The 18,550-nt window shown below is 39.1% G+C and overlaps 1 protein-coding gene across 8 annotated transcripts in view; it reads right to left on the bottom strand.

The window, feature by feature from the left end:
- The window catches only part of CACNB2 (calcium channel, voltage-dependent, beta 2 subunit), a 512,677-nt gene that overhangs the window by 65,058 nt on the left and 429,069 nt on the right, over positions 1-18,550 (bottom strand). For all 8 annotated transcript variants that reach the window (XM_006894308.1, XM_006894305.1, XM_006894306.1 and 5 more), the window contains one exon: positions 2,531-2,653. In XM_006894308.1, coding sequence (XP_006894370.1) covers positions 2,531-2,653 — 123 coding nt within the window. The remainder of the gene's footprint in view (positions 1-2,530; positions 2,654-18,550) is intronic.

Here is an 18,550-nt window from a genome sequence, read left to right as displayed (position 1 = left end):
CCAATGCCTAGTATGTCAATATTTATGCGTTCCATTTCTTCCTTAACAATATCTAATTTTCCTACATTCATGGTTCTCACATTCCATGTCCCAGTCACCAGTGTCTGCTTACAACTGTTCCTCTTCCTTTGTATTTCCATGCTTGAAAACTCAACCTCCTTTGCCATCTCTGTTATCTAAATGTGTTCTGCAACTGAATAACATTATTCAAGTTTGTCTAATATACTTCAAAGTAGCATTCCATTCTGTTTTGTCTTTTATTTTCATGTTAGAAATAGAACTTTCTCCAGGTATCAGCTGTTAGAAGAGAGAGATCTTTTGATTCCCCATTGTAAAGTGAGATTCTAGGCAGATCTGGAAACTTTTTAAATCTTTCATTTTTAATGAACATTTTGATACTTTCATAGATTGAACCATGTTCGGCCAAAATATGTGCAGCATGTCTAGGCCATGCTTCCTACTATTATTGTCTGGTCACCTATTGTGCATGTTGTGATCTGATGTGATTCCCCTCCGTTTTGTGATATGTATTGTAAATCTCAACCTCTACATGTTAATGAGGAAGGATCAGGGTGAGCTGTTTAAGTTTCAGCTTTACAAGAGCACATGACTGAAGTCCTACCACTACTTAAGCCACCAACCATCCTTACTCAAGCCCTCCAGTCACTACTCTAAGCCATTCTTGCTTGGATCACATCTCTCATCTTAAAAGAGAGAGGAAGTGAGCAGAAAGGAAACAAACTTGACGGCCTCCAAAAAGGAAGACCCTAGAGTACAAGGCATCCTGGGATAGTCCTGTGCTGAGAATCTTCTAGACCCAGAAAAAGACTGATGCCAAGTCACGTGGAAATCTCCATGGAATCCCAGGCTCACATGTTGAAAACAGACAAGGGCCTTCCCTCGGAGCTGACATAGAAAGAGTAAAAGCCTTCCTTTACAGCTGATTCCTTGAATTCACACTTACAGTCTCCTAACCAGAGAGCTCTGGTGGCCTAGAGGTAAGGAGTTGTGCTGCCAACCCAAAGGTATGCAGTTTGAATCCTCCAGATGCTCCTCAGGAGAAAGATGGGTAATCTCCATCTATGCGATTTACAGCTGGAAATTTGCAGGAGGGTCAGCTATGAGTCGGTACTGACTCAACAGCACATAACAACAACAGGCTCCTAAACTGTGAGTGAACAGGTTTCTGCTTGTTAAAGCACTGTTCTGTACCACTTTATTGGTTGTTTCTGTTGTTACTGTTGTTATGTACCACTGAGTTGCGATCAACTCATAGCTGACCCTCCAGGGGGTTTTCAGAGGCTATAAATCACATGGGAGGAGACCATCCATCTTTTTCCCAGAGAGCAGCTGGCGGATTCAAACTGTAAGCCTTTGGAGTGGCAGCACAACTCTTAACCATTCAGCAATCAGAATTCCCTCAAAGCCATCTACTTGTGCTACTTCTGCTCTAACGTCATGACTAAAACACAAGTCTTTCTAAATAGTAATGAAATGGCAGGCTCTAAATTCTCCAGGTTCCTTTAGAGGGCAGTAATTACAGGCTGTGCTTCCAGTCTTCAGTAACTTGAACAGCTAAATGTAGATATGTTCCCCAGGCATGGCATCCTCCTCTAGATGGAAATTCTCCAAGAGAACACGCCTCCAAGTTCAAGGGGCCCTTGTGTTCACATGCTGAGAACATTGCTGCTGTTGTTGTTGATTGCCTTCAAGGCGAGCATGACTCATAACAACCCTATGAACAAAAGGCTTGAAGCCCTTCTACAACTATCGACATTTATTAAAGTTCACAGAGTTTCTGGAGGCGTGGGGGATTTCTGGTCACTTAATACAGCATTCTGCACACCAGGCCTTTGATAAATGTAGATTCAAACCAAACCTTAATTAAGGGTGGATTTTTTTCAAGTTACAGGTTAAGTCACTGTTAACTGAAAGGTGAAGACTCTGGCATGAAGCAAAAGAAATTATTTTTCAGTTACTTTTTTCTGGCTTTGTTTGCCCAAGTTTCTAGCAGCCCTCTTTATAATGCATAAATCTATCATTGAAGGATGAAAAAGAATACAGTGGCCTGAACTTGGAAGGTGTCACCAAAGAGGAGAAAGCCTGAATTCTAGACATTATTATTAAACTCATACTACATGATTAAACTATAGGCCTGAGGGGGAAAATACACACACACACACACACACACACACACCAAAACCCACACTGTAAACAGTCAAGGTTAAACATTAACAGAGAATTCATAGGTTATTTATTAAAAAAAAAAAAAAAAAAGATCAGCCAGTCCAGCCACTCCAAATTTCTGGGCCATAGAGCCCAGGGGAGTTTTGAAGTTATTGCAAGAGGCCTGTGGCTCCTTTGAATTTTAAAGAGGTATATTTATATTAAAAAAGGTTGAGGTCACTGATTTAGACTGTATTCTGTACTACTGCAGCTCGTCACAATGCTCTTTCACAGCTATGAGAACTGCAAAATATGTTTCAAGGTGAAAAGTCAGACAAGTGGAAATGGAAATGATTTTCCTTACTTCCTTAACATGCAGAAAATCTTTTGCTTCGAATGAGATGGCCATGCCTGGCACCGGAACGTCATCTTCATGGGCTGCACTGTAGCTGACATTTGTTCTGACTGCAAATGCAACGGGCTTTGTCTACAGGGGGAAAAAAAAAGAATAAAGGGAGGAAAATAAGAAACAATACTGTACTCATCTTTCCACCCCCAAAATACATACATATACCAAAGAAGTGTTGTGCAGGCTGGCTCTTAATCACAAAACATTCACATCTATTGACATCTTTTTACATATCATTCATACATATCTTTACTAGAAAAAAGGTCATAGCTCTTTTTTGAAAGCACTACCAGTAATGAAGGTGAAGATGAATTACTGAAATGTACAGTCCTCTGCCTGTGGCAAATGAAACTACAGAAACCTGAATAAAAAGGTCTATTATATTGGTGGAGAAAACTTATTATCTGCCCTCCGCCGCCCCCAAACATCTACTTTAATTAACAATTAGTGATGTAACTTTAAAACATACAATGTTTTGGAGGGGGAAAAAAGAAAGAGGAAATCTGTCTTACAACTAAAGCAACTATTATTCATCACTGCAGTGAAATATGAAAGCAATGACCTTTTATTCCATTATTTTTCCCTCCTTGAACTCACTCAGCCACCAAACATGATAATGCTAATTAGGTGATCTGTCATTATGTGATGCTTTGCTAAATTGCAGATAAGTATTTTTGTCCTCTATCCAGGCAATACCTATTCATTTACACAGTGGGACGGACACACACACACACACACACACACACACACACACACACTCTCTGCTCTTTAAAAGAGTGAAAAAGAGGTACTTCCCTCACTAGTTTTATTTCTTATACATTGGAGGCAAGTCTAATTCTTCTGAGCCATTTCTCCCCATTCAATGAGTTCTTCACATGGACTTGGATGAACCATCTTCCTTTCCCAAATTCTGCGCAGTTAATCCTTGCTACATAACTGTGCTTTAAGAGCCTCAAGGTTTACTCAGAACTATCCAAAATTTACAGATGGGTAGAGGTGGGAACAAAGATTTAACTGTAGGCACAAAATATGTGAAGCTTAAATATCTGGATTCAATTCTAGGTATTTATTATATATAAGGGTCTTTGGCAACAGATACTTCTCAAGAAAAACAGATTATTTTTTAAAAAAAAATAAGTAGAGATAAAATTTGGAAATAGAGAATGGTGATGGTTGTACAACATGATGAATACAATGTCACCAAACAGGGAAATGACGATTTCTTTAATGAAAACAAAAAAAAGGGGGGGAGAAGAAAGAGCTGTTTGTAGCTCCATTACTAAAGCATAATCCTTTGATAGTATAACAGTGTCTCCATTTTCTACTTGATTTGTTTCAATATAATTTTTATTCACAAAATGGAAATCACGATATATGTTATTTTATTCCATTGTCTCAGCAATAGAGTATTTTATATGATAATCTGTTTTTAGAATATTGATAATGAAAAAAATAATGTCAACCAATAAATCATTGCTTCGCATTGAGATTGAGAATTTATTCACTATGCTATATATTCTGCATTGAAAATCTGTTTAATTTAGAATACTTTCCTTAAGATTGGATAAGTAAGCAATGATTTATCAATCTTCTTTGAATTTTATTCTAATCTACTGCCCAAATATGTTGTGCCATTTACAACACAGCAACCAGTACTGTACGATACGACATCCTTTTAAATTAGATACAGTCTTAATGAGGTTCAACTGAACTGTGAGAAATAACATTTCTCTCAGTAGATCCATCCATTTTTTCAGGACAGTATTAGATCATTAAAATATAAATACAAGATTTCCCCTCCCCTCTTCTCAAGCATGATGTTTAATTTTTCAGGGTATTTCTTTTGTGCCTTGGGGAATAGAGAGACTCAGTGTGATGTTTACAGATTGTCCTCAGTGGATGGCATTAGTTTTAAATATACCACTCTAAAGAGAAAACCTGTCTTTTACAAGCCAATAATTTTTTCCAAATATCTTACTAACAAAAAGAGGAACACTGAAGGAGAGATAAATAAATCAAAGAGGCCGTAGATAATAATTTCATGTTCTTAGGTTAAGATGTAAATTCCTCTCTTGGATCACTTACAGCCAGCAAAAATTAATGTGGAAAGTTATATGGAAATGATCTTTACAGAACATATGAGAGTAGTCTGTAGGAAAAAATCACAGCAGAGTTCTATTCAGCAGCATCTTTATTTCAGAGACCATATTTCTACAATTAGAAAGGAGAGTCATTTAAGTGTGGGGAGGGTAGAGATGCAGTAAGGATAAGAGAGCTTATCACTCTGAAAGACCTAGAGCTGCTATCTCAAAGGAGATAAATCTCATTTTTGATTCACTGAACTCATTTCAGCTCCACCTCACTCAAGCAGTGGACCTAGAATAAGGAATGTCAGTCTGGCTGAGTCCAGGGGATATTTGTGGTCAGCTCAGTGAACAGTTTAAACATACTAGCTCCACAGAGATTGGCCTGTAGAAACCCACACACAATACAGTTAGAGATGCATTTGAGGATTACAGCAGGAGCAATGTTTATGCTCTCACAGCCTTTCAGGAATTACCAGACCTAAGCATGCTACAAAACGATTATTATCAAGCAAGGGATAAGTAACTTAAGGAGAAAATGTCTTTGTTTATGAAAAATAATAAAGAGCTTATCATTAATTGGGTGGCACTACTGTTGGCATTCTTCCTAGATGCCAACGAAATGAATTTACAATGAAAGTAATAATTTTCATGTATACAATACTTACTTAAGGAGACTAAAAAGGGGCTAGTTCTAGAGTAACTATTGTTGTAAATAAAAAGAAAATCCACACAAACTAGAGTAAACTTCTGATCATGATGATTATAGTTTATATTTTCATGGGCAAATCTATACATTACGTAACAAAAATGATGCATTTTATTGAGAATATTTTTATACTTTCATGATGGTGAAGCCATAAATAGATAATGACTTAATAGGAAAATTTATAGCTTATGTTTTAATGTTTCAAATAGATTTTGCATTGATATTAACTACTCTCAAACATTTAATAGTTTTCAAGGAACTGGGAAAAACAGAATCCAGATTCTGAATATAAAAGATTATAGAAATTAAGTTAAAAACTATGATCCACCTTAAAAAAACCTATTTTCTTCTAATATACAATAATTTTCTACATAACAATATTTTTTCCATAATTTTAAATCAATGCTCAGGTTTCACTCTGGAATTTATCAGTCTTTGGTCCTTTACCAAAGATGTCTGGAGTTGGAGCTATTATGAGTTAAACGGCATAATTTTAAATCAAATGAGACTGTATCATTGAGTCTATCAGGAAATACTCAGGAATTGAAGAGATGGTGCTGTACTTTCAGGAATAAGATCTCAATCAGCTGGTTAAATTACCACCTGGAATTACTTTAGATTCAAGTTTTGAGTCTCTGATTACACCTTCTCAGTTTCATTTTTCTACTCTCAGTGATCATCAGAAACCTTTCCATGAGCCAATAAAGTTTTAACTTCTATACCTCATTGTTGTTGTTGATGCTGTCGAGTTGAGAATTACTCATGGCGACACTATGAACAGCCAGCCTACTCTATCCTGTGCTAACCTCAACATGTTGTTGGTGATTGCTGTCAAGCAGAGCATGACTCAAAGCGAACCTATGAACAAAAGGCCTGAAGCCTTTCTATAACTATGGACATTTATCAAAATTCATAGAGTTCCCAGAGGCATGTTGTTTAGGAAGTGGATGCCAATATTGCTTCCAAACATACACAGGAAGAAATTCTGCAATATGTTCTGTAACCTTCCACAGTTCTTGTCAATCTTTGAGCTTAAAAACCCTTTGGTTAACTGATTAAAGGCTATCCAGGGTAGTCTGAAGATTCTTTTAATAACAAAACATATCTCAACATGGTGATAAGAAGAAAGTAACTGATTATGTATGCTGATGACTGAACACTGGATCAGAATGAGCAAGCAATAATTCCAGACTTGCCATCAGATAAAATTTACATATGTAATTTAAATGATTGGGGAAATGAAATTTCTTACCCAGAAGGGATTCATTTAATTAGTATTTATTAAAGTAGCAGGAAAGTAAAGGAGCTCTGGTGGCCCAGTGTTAAGAAGCTGCACTGCATTCATTCCCAAAGGCACATGGTTCAAATCCACAGATGTTCTGTGGGAGAAGGACAGGCAATCTCCTCCTGATTTACTGCCTCTGAAAACCTCCTGGAGGGTCAGCTCTGAGTTGGTTTCCACTTGACAGCATGCAATAACAACAGCAACTATCTTAAGCCCCTGATTTTACAGGATTATGTTCTAGTGGGAGCCATGCCATCAGAAAGACCACTTTAAATAGTGAATAAAACTTAAAAAGGTTAATGGGAATAGGGCATTACCATGGGCAGAGGGTAAAGAGGGAAAGCTTCTCTACAGTTCTCAACAACCCATCCACGCATTCATCATGGTCAGGCACTGTTTTAAGCAGCTGAGACAAATTAGTGAATAGACATTAAGATTCCTGACCTCTAAGTGCATCCAATCTAAAGGAAAGAACATATGACAAAGAACAAATCTGATAGAAAAATAAAATTTAATGCCATTGAGTTGGAACTGATTAACAGCTGACCCTCCAAATTGAGGTCCTGAGCTGTAAACTGCATAGGACATTGACCATCATTTTGCCTCAGAGCTGCTGATGGGTTCCAACTGAGAGAGATGTGTGGCCTTTGGTTTTGCAGCACAACTCTCTAACGACTAGGCCACCAGAGTTCCCAGACAGACAACAATATAATATATTATTGTTGCTGGCTTCTGTTTAGTTGGGCCCTAACCATTTAAGAAGACCATATGTACAGGTGAGTGAAATGTTGCCTGGTCCTGCACTATCCCCTTGTTTGGTTATGAATCAGACTGTTTCAATAGATGTGGTTTTAAATGGCTGACATTTGGAAGTAGATGGTCAGTCTTTATCCCTCCAGTTTATCTGTGCTTAGGCACTTCACTGAAGTCTATTCTGCTTCCTAGCAACACCCAAGCCTTCACAGGCAGATACGTGGTGGGGACTGGGCTTAAAGCACACAGGGCTGGGAATCGATCCCGTCTCTTGCTCTGTTGTTGTTAGGTGCTGTGAAGTTGATTTCAGCTTGTATCATCACTATGTACAACAGACTGAATGCTGGCCCAACCCCTTGCCATCTTCACTATCTCTGACAAACTTGAGTCTTCCTCTACAGTTATGGTGTCGATCTATCTCACTGAGGTTCTTCGTATCCTTTGCTGATCCTCCTTTTCTAAGCATGATGTCCTTTCAAGGACGAGCCTCTGTCCTTTGGGGAAAAGAAGAATTCTATTATTAAGCCACCAAGATGATAAATATTATGAAAAAGGAAAGGTAAACACAAAGTAAAGAGAATCTGGGTAGAAGGTGACAGGGCAGGTCCAATTTTAAACACAGAGCACAGGGAAACTGCCTTGAGGAGGTGACATGTGAACAAAAATGTGAAGGGAGAGAAGGGGTATCGATAAGCAAACTCCACACAGAAGAAATGGCCTGATGTGTCTGACGAAGCAGTCAAAACAGACAGAGTGAATGAGGGTAAAGTCATAAAAGTCAAGGCCACCTATGGCTTTGCAGGTCATGGTCAAGACGTTAGGCTTTTATTCTAAGTGAAATGAGAAATGACTAGAAAGATTTCAGCAAAAAAAAAAAAAGTCACCTGTTTTAAGAAATACCGTGCCTGTTTTGTTGAAAAACCTTTGGTGTCAAGTTGAAGGGACAAAGAGAGCAGGTGTAGTCTCTGAAAGGAACTGAGGAGGAAAGAGGATGGTGGTTAAACCACTTTGGCAGCAATGGTGGAAGGACAAAATGGTGCAATTCTGCATGTATTTTCAATGCAGAACCACCAGTATTTGTAAGTAGATAGGATGAAGGTGTGAAAGAGAGTCAAAGACGCCAAGTGTTTTCACTCACTCACTTACTCACTGCCATCAAATCAGAATTGATGCACAGTGGACCCTTCACTGGGTTTTTGAGGCTCTGAGCTGCCAGGGAGGAGACTGCCCATCTTTCTCCATGAGATTTGAATTAGCAGAGAGGTGCAGCTTTTAGGGTAGCAGTGTCACCTCTACAACAAGCGAGGCCACCAGAACTCCTTACCAAATGCTTTAGGACTAAGCAATTAGCCAAACAGAGTACCCACTGAGTGATATGAGGAAGGTAGGTGATAGCAATGAGCAGTTCTAATCTGAAGGTGGAGAAAATTGAGAAGTAAATAAAACATCCACAAGTAGAGTTGGGAAGGGTGCCCAAATTCCGAGGTTGAGAGAGAGATAAAGAGAGGTGTTTCAGAGTGAGTTTGCTAAGTTTCAGGAATAGAGATGGCATTTAAAGCATGAGTCTGTATGAGATGATGACTAAGGAAATGAATGTACACAGAAACACTGTAACCAGCAAAAGGGAATCAGGAATATCAACGAAGAAGACAGACTGATAAAACTGTAGTTTCCAGGAATTCAGGTAAAGAAAATGTTCCAAAGAGGAGTGGTGGTCAACTGGGCCACACACTGCTGGCTGGCTCAGGAAGGTGAGGGCTGAGAACTGACACAGATTTTGCAACGTAGAGGCCACTGATGACCTTTGAAGAGCCACTTCAGGGGCCTGCTGGGCTGACAGCCAGACAAGAGTTGTTTCAAGAGAAAAATAAAAGGAGAGGAAATTAGACACAGTGGATTATAGGCAATTATTACATGAAATTTTGCTACAAAGACAAGACAGAAATGGGGGAGTGGCAAGGGAAGTAGGTCAAGAGTCTTTGTTGTTGCTGTTTTTCTTTAAGATAGGAGAAAAGAAATAGCTTATTTCTGTGTTGATGGGAGTGAACAAGTAGAGGGGGGAAATATATTTAATTGCAGATGAAAAGGGGAGCAGACAAGAAGAGCCATGTCCCTACCGAAGCATCAAAGGAGAAGGACCCTGCACAAGCAAGGACTTAGCCTTCATGTTGTGTTGTTGTTGTTGTGTACCGTCGACTTAGACCCAGCTCACAGCTGACCCTCTAGCAGGTTTTCAGATGCAGTAAATTGTGCAGAAGGAGATTGTTCATTTTTTCCTCCTATGGAGCAACTTTGTGTATTTGAATTGTAAGCCTCTGAGTTGGCAGCTCAACTTGTTAACACCAGGTCACCAGGGCTCCCTTAGCCTTCATTAGTCATTATGCACCATTGAGTTGGAACTGACATACAGCACCTCCTGGAAGAAAGGCTGAGCAGCCAGCTTCCAGAAAATTAGCCACTGAAACCCTTGAAGCACAGCTGCACACTACCACACGAGGGGCCGCCACGAGTCAGGGTTGATACCATGGCAACGGCAACAATCAAGAAGACAGAGGGCAAATTAAGGCATTTTAGGCAAGTGACTGAGGTGACAGATAGTCACTTCATTGGTTTACTTTCAAAAGTGGAATGGGAATGTGGGAGTAAAGATGCAAAGGGAGGGAAAAGAAAGTTTTATAGAGTCCTCCAAGAGAATGAAAAGATAAATGAACTGTTGTTATATGCCCTCGATGCAACTACTACTCATAGCGACTCTATAAACAACAGATTTGAACCATGCCCTAGCCTGCCATCTCAGCTTCTCCCATACGCTTGAGTCCATTGTTACAGTTATAGTGTCAATTCACCTGTGTGTGTGTCAATCCATATTGTCGAGGGTTTTCCTCTTTTTCCCTGACTCTCCACTTTCCCCAGTATGAGGTCATTTTTTTTTTATACCAAGGACTTTATTATATGCAGCTACCGGTGTATATAAAATAATTACTACCCTTGTGAAATAGAAACTCATGAAAATTCAGAGAGGTGGATGTTAAGAACTGACAAAAGCAGAAATCTGTATAGTATGGCACATATGTTGTAGGGATAAGCTTTTGTACAAGCTTCATATTTTAGCTCTCCTTTGAATATTCACTGGTTCTTAAGAGTGCTTTTAGGAAACCTTTGAAAGATTCATTTTACTACAAAAATGAACAGACTTTCTGGGGTCTAAAGGGATTTGTACTTGAAGGTACTCCAGTCAGCAAGGGGTCATGTTGAGCATTCTGCAGACAGAATTGTTTCAAATCTGCAGCTGCCTGGGAAACCTTCACGCAGTTGAGCCCAGCTTCCAGCCGAAGCTGCTGAACCACTTTCTTCATAGCGATGACACTAGAAGAGCCAGACATGGCGAGAGAGCAAGCGAGGCCGACTCTCCTTTCAGGATCGGTCCTAGTGAGGGTGGGTGGGCTGGGTACTCCGCGGGCCAGACCGAGGTCATTTTTTTAAGGACTGGCCTCTTCTGACAACATGACAAAAGTGTGAAACAAAATGACACCCTCCTTGCCTCTAAGAAGTAACCTGGTTGCACTTCTTCGAAACAAACTGGTTTTTTTTTGTTTGTTTGTTAGTTTTTTGGCAATCCGCAGGATATTCAGCATTCTTCACTAACATCACAATTCAAAATCATCTGTTATTCTTCTGCCATCCTTATTCACCTTCAGAAGTGTCCAGCTTTCAGATGCATAGGAAGCAACTGAAAATACCATGGCCTAGATCAGGCATACCTTAGTCTTTAAAGTGACATCCATGCTCTTTAGCACTTTACAAAGGTTCTTGAGAGATTTTCCAAAAGACATGTCTTTTGACATGAGTGTTGATGGTGGATCCAAATAAAATGAAATGATTGGCATAGGTTAGCACATCCAGGGCTGCATCTATTTATTTTAACATATCAATTGGTATTCCAACAATTCTTAGAGCCTTATTTTTTTACCAATGCCTTCAAGTACAGCTTGCACTTCTTCTGTCAGTACTATTGCTTGTTGATGGTAAACTACTTCCTGAAATGGTTCAGTATCAAGTAATTTTAGTTTTTTGATATAGTGACTCTGTATTCTCTCCATCTTCTCTTAATGCTTCCTGCATTATTAAAATATTTTGCCCATAAAAGTCTCTCAGTATTGGAACTCAAGGCTTGATTTAATTCTTCAGTTCTTTAAGGCTGACAAACGCTGAGTATATTGTTCCCTTTTGGTTTTCTAACTGCAACTGTTTGCACATTTTGTTAGAATCCTTTGCTTTGTATTCTCAAGCTGCCCTTTGAGATAACAACTGTTCAGTTCTCTTACTCAGCATTTTCTACCATTTGTTTTAGACCATTTCAAGTTATCACAGTTTATTTCAAGATGTCCAAGTGATAACTTTGCATCTAAGAATACAATACAGCCATTTTTGGCATTTGTAACTAGAAAACTCTCCCTATAGGAAGAAGTTGATTCTTGCTTTCCTCCATTGTATTGTATCTTGTGCTGTGTTTTGGAATTGTGCATGTCATTCTTTACTAGAATCAAGGTAGAAGCAAAGGTTTTCAATATTTCTAGAATATAAACACTCAGAAAGGCTCACATGTTCAGAACTGGCCACCTACAACTCCTGGGCTAATTCTGTCTCTCCTAAAACATTTGTTCAGGCTTTGTAAATACTCTGCTACATTTTCTTCCTACAGAAAAAATAAAACCCATACCAAAATATGCAGTGAGAGACAAACAATAACCAAATCAACATACCCCCAAACGTGCCTAACTTTTGATCACCAGAAACTTGTGTGGCTTTAGCTGGAACTGCAGCTGCTGGGGCTGGTGAGAAAGTGAAGATTAGTGAATTAAAACAAAATATAATGTGTCTCCACTTGCTTGTCAGCATGTATTTTGTAAAGGCTTTCCTTGCATTTGTTTAGATTGTTTCTTTGGAAATTCTTTGTAGTGTATAATTTTCTAAATAAGTACGGAACAGACATTTGTATAGCAGCTTTAATGCAAAGCAATAGTTTCAAAGTGACGCACTGTGAATTCCTTTAATTCTTTTATTCCTATTTTGCCGGGGAATATAAGGATTGGGTGGAATCATGAAAGTCAACATAAAATGCTCCAAGTTTCAAGCTCTGCCTATTTGCTGGGCTGTACTTCTTGAACTTTGAAGAAAGGTGGCCCTTGTCTCCAACCATGATGTAGAAAGTTCAAGCTCAACAATGAACTCAAAAAGAGCCCTGGTGGTACAGCAGTTAAGCCTTAGCTACTGACCCAAAGGTCAAAATTCGATCCTACCCAGAGGCTCTGCAGGGGAAAAGACCTAGCAATTTTGGAAAACATGGGCTCAGTGAGAGAATGAGGCTAGAGACAGAATGATAGAGTTCTGCACATTCAATGATTTATTCATTGCAAATACCTTCTATAAGAAACATAAACGCAGGCTATACACATGGATCTCACCTGATGGCATGCATAGGAATCAAATAGATTACATTTGTGGAAAGACTCGGTGGAGAAGCTCAGTATCAGCAGTGAAAACCAGGCCGGGTGCTGATGGTGGGACAGACAACCAACTACTCATATGCAAGTTCAAGCTGAAGTTGAGGAAAATTAAATCAAGTCCACGGGAACCAAAATTTGATCTTAAGTCTATCCCACTTGAATTTAAAAACCATCTCAGGAACAGGTTTGAGGCCTTGAGCACCAATGAGTGTAGGCCAAATGAGCTCTGGGAGGATAACAAGAAAATCATCCATGAAGAATGCAAAAGATCATTACAAAGGCTGAAAAAGAAGAAAAGACCAAGATGGATGTCAGATGAGACTCTGAATATTGCATTAGAATGCCAAGAAGCCAAAGCTAAAGGAAGAAACCAAGAAATCAAAGAGCTAAAGAAATATTTCAAAAGGCTGCCTGGGACAACAAAGCAAGATACTATAATGAAATGTGCAGAGAGCTGGAGTCAGAAAATCAAAAGGGCTGAACTTGCTCAGCGTTTCTTAAGCTGAAGGAGCTGAAAAACAAATTCAAGCCATGGGTGGCAATACTTACGGATACTTTGGGTAGAATGTTAAATGATCCAGGAAGTATCAAGAGAAGATGGAAGGAATACACAGAGTCACTGTATCAGAAGGAACTGGCTGACACAGAAGAATTTCATGAAATGACATATGAGCAAGAGCCTATGGTGATGAAGGAAGAAGTTCAAATTACTCTGAAGGAATTGGCAAAAAACAAGGCTCCAGGAGTTGAAGGCACACCAACTGACATATTTCAACAGAGAGACACTGCCCTGGATGTGCTCACTAAGTTGTGCCAAGAAATCTGGAGAACAGCCAGCTGGCCCACTGACTGGAAAAGATGGCTATTTGTTCCCACTCCAAAGAAAGCTATTTGTTCCCACTCCAAAGAAAGGTGACCCAACAGAGTGCTGAAATTATCGAGCAATATCATTAATAGCACATACAAGCAAGATTCTGCTGAAAATTACCCAAAAATGTTTGGAACAATATGTCAACAGAAAACTGCCAGATGTACAGGCTGGCTTTAGAAGAGGTATGTGGTACGACGGATATTATAGCTAATGTTAGATGGACCTTGGCAGAAAGCAAAGAATACCAGAAGAATGTCTATCTGTGCTTCATTGACTATGCAAAGGATTTTGACTGTGTAGCTCACAACAAGCTGTGGCTGACTCTGAGAAGAATGGGAATCCCAGAACATTTGATTGTACTAATGTGAAACCTATACTTGGGCCAAGAGGCAGTCATCAGAACAGTGCAAGGAGACACTATATGGTTCAAAATCAAGAACGATGTCTGTCAGGGATGCATTCTGTCTCCATACCTATTCAGTCAGTATGCAGAACAGATCATCCGAGATGCCACAACAAGGAATGTGGCATCAGGATTGGTGGAAGAGTCATCAACAACCTGCATTATGCAGATGACACAACCCTGCTTGCTGAAACTGAGGAGGACCTAAAGCACTTGCTGCAGAAGATCAAAGACTACAGCCTCCTATATGGACTGAAGCTCAACATCAAGAAAACAAAGATTCTCACCACTGGCCCAATTGGCAGCATCAGTATGGATGGTGAAGAGATTGAGATTGTTAACAGTTTTAGTTTACTTGGCTCCACAATCAACACTCTTGGTAACAGCAGCTAGGAAATCAAGAGATGAATTGCATTGTGAAAGTCGGCTGTGAGGGATCTCTCAAGAGTCCTAAAGAGCAACGATATCAGGCTGGAGACTAAGGTATGCCTGATCAGGGCTATAGTCTTCGCCATTACGTGCTATGCATGAGAGAGTTGGACAGTGAATAGGGTTGACAGAAAGAGAATTGATGCCTTTGAGATGTGATGCTGGAGAATAGTGTTCAGTATACCATGGACTGCTGGGAGAACAAACAGGTTTGTCCTGAAGAAGGTGAAGCCGGAACGCTCCTTGGAGTCAAGGATTCTGAAGCTTCGTCTGACATACTTTGGGCATCTTGCAAGGAGGAACTGGTCCTTGGAGAGGGACACCATGTTTGGCAGAGTAGAGGGGTGGTGAAGGAGAGGAAGACCTTCGATGAGATGGATCGATTCTGTGACTGGAGCAGTGGGAATAAGTGTGTTTGAGATGGCTAGGTTGGCACAGGATAGAAGAGCGTTTAGAGCTCTTGTACATAGGGTTGCTATGAGTCGCAAACGACTTGATGGCACATAACAACAACAAAGATTATAGGCTAAGTAATCCTGTGGATCAATTCTGCTCTGTCCTACAGGGTCTAAACAGATTTGACAGCACATAACAACAACAATTAATCAAAGGTTGTTAGTTTATAAACAGCTAGTGTCACTGTGAAAGCAAGACTTCCTGGTCTGCTCTTACAAATGGTAAGACCAAGAAAACCTTATGGGGTTGTACTACAAAATGTATAGGATCATCATAAGTTAGAATTGACTTAATGCCAATACGTTCAGTCTCCATCAAGATAGTAGTTAATATCCATGTTTTCTATTTCTATTTTAGTTTTTGTATTTTAAGTCAAACAGAAATATTCTGTGTAACCTTGCAAAACCCAGAAATATCCCATAGCAAATTGAAGTACAACAGGCAGGAAAAGAAAAATACAAAAGCAATCACTCCTAATGATTGCAACTATACAAAAAATGCAGCCACTGATCACACAATTACAAAATGGGCAAAAGACGTGGAAAGACTTTTCACAGAGGAAGATATTTGATGGCCAATAGACACATGAAGAAATGCTCAAAATCACTGGCAATAAGAGAGATGCAAATCAAATCGACAATCACACTTTAGCAGTGGCAAAGTTAACAGGATAGCAAATAATAAATGTTGGAGATGATGTGGTAAGATTGAAATTCCTAAATTGTTGGTGGGATTGTAAAATGGTATAACCATTCTGGAAGGCAGTTTATCATTTCCTCAGAAAGCTGAACATAAAAATTCCATACAACCCATCTATTTATTCTACACCTTGGAATATACCTCAAAAGAATGAGAACTGAGGCACAGAGACATATTCAGCAATGTTCATACAGCATTATTTACCATCGCAAGAATATGGAAAGAGCCAAAATGTCCAACCATAATTTAATGGATTGAGAAATTACGGTATATTCACACGATATACTATATAACACACAGAAACAATGATTTTGTAAATCACTACCTAACTTTGGAGGGACTGGAGAGCATTATGCTATGTGAACTCAGTCCCATAAAGACAAATACTGTGTTAAACCAGTATTACAGAATATGTATGGGGGTCCAAGGTGGGAGCAGAGGATTGAGGATGGGGGTGGGGTGGGAGGAGGTGGCTAATCATAAGGTTGTACAATTTCATGGGTAGAGGGAGGGGTGTGTAAAGGAAATGGAAAAGATCCAGTGTGAAAAACAATGGATACAAACTATGTAAGTAATTCAGTATAAAAGAAAAATTTTATCTTTTTTAACATGTAGCCACACACTTTTTAAATTGACCACCATGCTTAGATACACATTTGCTGTCATTTGCAGCAACATGTTAAAAGGATAAGTAGAGAAAAACATGTAGCCAATAAAAGAACAACTAGAAAAGGAAAGGAGCAAATTTGTGACCAAACCATACAAGAGTCCAAACTTTACATCTTTTAGTGTTGTTTTTTTTTTTTGTTGGTGGTTTTTTTTGTGTGTGTGTCTTATTTTTTTTCTGTCTCACACAAACTCAATTTTCTCTAATAATATCTGCACTACATCCAAAAGTGTATGGTTCTAATCCACTAGCTGCTCCATGAGCCAAAGATGGGGAATCTCCTCTTGCTTAATTAACTACCTCTAAAAACCCACTGGAGGGCCAGTTGAGGGTCAGTTTCAACTAGATCGTACATGACAACAACATTGAATAAGGGAGCTCTGGTGGCCTAATGGCAAATGTTGATCTGTCAACCTAAAGGCATAGAATTTGAATCTACTAGATGGTCTGAAGGAGAATGATGGGTAATCTCTTCCTGTGCCACTTACAGCCTCTGAAAACCTGTTGGAGGGTCAGTTATGAGTCGGTTCCAACTTGATGACACATGAAAACAGCAACACTGAATAAGGAAGACCAAAGAAGAATCAATGACTTTGAATTTTGTCATTGGTGAAAAATACTTATAGCTGCCGTAAGAATAAATGACTCTATCTTGGAAAAAGTACAGCCAGGGTACTGTTTAGAAGGAAGGACGGTGAAACTTGAGCCTGTTTTGAGGAGGGACTAGTCCTTGGTAAGAACATCATGGTTGGAAAGGTCAGTGAGATGAAATGACTAAGTGATTGAGGGAATGGGTGTATGCCTCCAGAGAGTACTCTGGCTGCACTTCCCCAAGATATATTTGTTCTTTTGGCAGTCCATGATGTTCAGCACTCTTTTCCAATACCACATCTCAAAGGCATCAGTTCTTCTGTCATCCTTATTCACTGTCCAGGTCTCAGACGCATAGCAAGTGATCAAAAAAGCCACTGTCTGAATCAGATGCACTTTAGTACTCAAAATGAAATCATTACTCCTCAATAATTTTGGGAGGTCCCTAACTGCAGACTTTCCCATTGGAATGCATCTTCTTATATCCTGACTGCTAGTACCAAAGGTGTTAATTGTGGATCCAAGAAAGATGAAGCTGTTGACAGCTTCAAACTTTTCTCCATCTATCATGATGCTGTTGATCAGCATCTTTGTTAGAATCTTTGTTTTAAATCCACATTGAAGGCTATATTCTTTGAAATTCTGCAACAAGTGCTTCAAGTCTTCCTCATTTTCAGCAAAAGGCTGTCATATGCATAAGGCAGGTTATTAATGAACCTCCCTCGGATACAGTGTGTAATGTCACAAGAGTTATCTATAAATGACTTTTTAGATAGCTTTACTATTTTATATTTATTACTTTACAAATCAGAGTCCTGGACATTTTGATATCTTCCTTGTGAACAATTCCATTATTTTTTTTCTGACTTTATTTCATATTGTAAGATATTCTAGAAAATAAACACATATTTGCCATAAGAAACCAATAAAAAAAGGTAGGTAAATTGTTCTAGATTAAAAGAGGCTAAAAGGATAGATAACATGCCTCCGGAAAGTCTATGAACTTTAACAAATGTAGATAGTTGTAGAGAGGCTTCAGGCCTTTCGTCCATAGTGTTGCTGTAAGTTGTGCTTTGACTTGAAGGCAATCAACAAGAACAATAAAAGATAGAATAATATAATGTATAATCTTTGGTTAAATTTAAGTTTTGCTTTTAATTTTTTACTCATATACTTTTAACATGTTAGTTAAGTTTGTGTCTTCTAAGGCTGCAACAGTTCCATGAAGCATCTTCAAGGGTATGAACATGTATGACTAAGCACAATTGAAAACAGTGTCTAAATTCCAAAATCAATTTCCACGATAGTCTACGTGTTTCCTATTGCCAAAGAGGCCCTTTAGAGTAGTGAGAGAAGATCTTCACCCTGAAACCTACAGTGTCCCTTTTCAGCTGGAAGTAGCTAAAAGAATACGCCATCCCCTTTTCCTTATGAATCAGGGTGAAATCTCTCTCAGGGAGGAGTGATAGGGAATGGCAAAGGACACACTGACAAAGGAGATTAATCAGAACTGGTTTTGAC

The sequence above is a fragment of the Elephantulus edwardii genome, unplaced genomic scaffold (genome assembly GCF_000299155.1).
Source record: "Elephantulus edwardii isolate Elephantulus edwardi_28Jun2011 unplaced genomic scaffold, EleEdw1.0 scaffold00139, whole genome shotgun sequence".
Taxonomy (NCBI): Eukaryota; Metazoa; Chordata; class Mammalia; order Macroscelidea; family Macroscelididae; genus Elephantulus; species Elephantulus edwardii.
Note: the sequence above shows the minus strand (reverse complement) of the source record. Positions and strands in the feature narration are given on the sequence as shown.